General features: G+C 55.4%; 1 protein-coding gene across 1 annotated transcript; it reads left to right on the forward strand.

The window, feature by feature from the left end:
* The first annotated feature begins 296 nt into the window (after positions 1-296).
* LOC116947098 (thyroid transcription factor 1-like) lies at positions 297-1697 on the forward strand. The gene has a single exon (XM_032962516.2). It carries the CDS (start codon positions 297-299, stop codon positions 921-923), a length of 627 nt encoding a protein of 208 aa, XP_032818407.2. The 3' UTR covers positions 924-1697.
* The last annotated feature ends 289 nt before the right edge of the window (positions 1698-1986 follow it).

The following is a 1986-nucleotide window of genomic DNA, read 5'->3' on the forward strand; positions in this document are numbered from 1 at the left end:
ACCCAAGAATATGAAACGTATATTATGGACGACATTGCTCGCGAAAGCCGAGGACGTGTCACACACTTTGTCTCGCCTCTCTTTGCGCTCACGCAGCAGCGGGGTCGGCTTCAGGCGCGCGCTCCGCCGGTGCCGCTGGGCTCCCCCCCCCCCCCCCCCAGCTCGCACGAACGCAGAAGGGCGGAGGAGCGAAACAACCGCAAGACGTGGACCTGGAGCCAGACGGAGCGCGACTGGGAGTCGGAGGAAGACGACGACGAGGAAGAGGAGGAGCAGGAGGAGGGCCGGTCGCCGCGATGAGGGAACCTCTCACCGACGAGGCTGAGCCCAAGAGGACCAAGAGGCGAGTTCTCTTCACCAAAGCGCAAACGTTCGAGCTGCAGAGTCGCTTCAGGCGGCAGCGTTACCTCTCAGCGGGCGAGAGGGAGCAACTGGCCTCCGTGCTGCGGCTCACGCCGACCCAGGTGAAGATCTGGTTCCAGAATCACCGCTACAAGCTCAAGAGGGCCACGTGCATGTACGGCGACAGGGAGCGCGCCGTCGAGCCGCCCTTGAAGATGACAGCTCAGCACCAGCAGCAGCATCATCAGCAGCAGCATCATCATCAGCAGCAGCAGCATCATCAGCAGCAGCAACAGCTGCGTTGTAACCTCGCTTCCCCGCGTCGCATCAGCGTTCCCGTGTTAATTCGGGACGGTAAACCTTGCGGACAAGCTGTTCATCATCAGCAGCAACAGCAGGAAGATCAGAATCACCATCACCAGCAAGATCATCAGCAGCAGCAGCAGGGTGACCATAGCGCCTATGAGCTCCAGGGAGCACCGCCCGAACTGCAGGAGCCGCCCACGATTCACGGCTGCTACGGCGGCGCCTCGGCGCGTTACCCAGCCGCGATGAGCCACGGCCACGGGTGGACGTGGTGAAGAAGAGCCTCCTCCTCCTCCTCTCGGCCTGAAAGAAGGGTTGTGCCAAAATACCCTCCAGACGTGGTGGTGGTGGTGGTGGGTGGAGGGAGGGAGGTTCCTTTCCACCGGCGGTAGCGTAAGCGTCTAATTGTAGGGCTGGCAAGATTAAGGGTCATTGGCCGAAACGTCGCCGATTATACATCGGTTTTATTTTACGTACAGTTTTATTCACGAGTGCGTTGAGTGCATTTTTTTTGTTGCGTGTTAATCGCAGGGCTGTGGCCTTTTGTCTGTTTAAAAACCTTAACATGTACAATTCGCAGTGCGTAATTTCAGCTGAGTTGCGGAATGCTGCTGCCAGCGTACTTTGTGGGCCACGCCAACATCCGTCTCGCTTCATTGCGTGCGTCAATTTCACGAAAGTTGATCAAATATACCTGTCCCATAGGATGTATAGCACTGCGGGATACAATATGCATGCGATTATTACGGAAACCCCGTGACTCGCAATGTTTCTAGTGACAGCGGACCACAATGCCGATGATTAACGCAACAGTACTTTGACGCCAGCCTATAGCGCACAATCTTCCGGAAAACATCGAGGGTTAAATCAAGCGCCGCTCACTTCTCTTCCTGTTTACGAATTAGCAACGCCATTACCATTGCTGTTGGAAACCTCCGATTAGCACGGTTCCTCACGCACGGTGTGGAAAGAAGTTCAACGTACGTACCGTACAATCTCGATTTGAAGCTTTCGTGACTGCAGGAATCCATATTCATTGGTTCTTTCGGTAAAGTCACGTGGGTAGAAAATAAATCACGACGTTTCGGGCGCAACACAAGCGTCCGTCATCAGGTGTCATCAGGTGGTATCCTGATGACGGACGCTTGTGTTGCGCCCGAAACGTCGCGATTTATTTAATTTGATACCTACGTGACCTTACCGAAAGAACCAAAGAGTGAGTACCGTGCAAGGTTTACTCTATTTGACAGGAACACTGCCTGCGCATTTGCACGGGATACACGGCCGCGATGAAGGGTGCGTGGGAGAGGGGGAGGGGAGCGTGACCTCAACACGCAT

This window comes from Petromyzon marinus, chromosome 29, assembly GCF_048934315.1.
Source record: "Petromyzon marinus isolate PM22_M1 ecotype Great Lakes invasive population chromosome 29, UKy_Petmar_22M1.pri1.0, whole genome shotgun sequence".
Classification (NCBI taxonomy): Eukaryota; Metazoa; Chordata; class Hyperoartia; order Petromyzontiformes; family Petromyzontidae; genus Petromyzon; species Petromyzon marinus.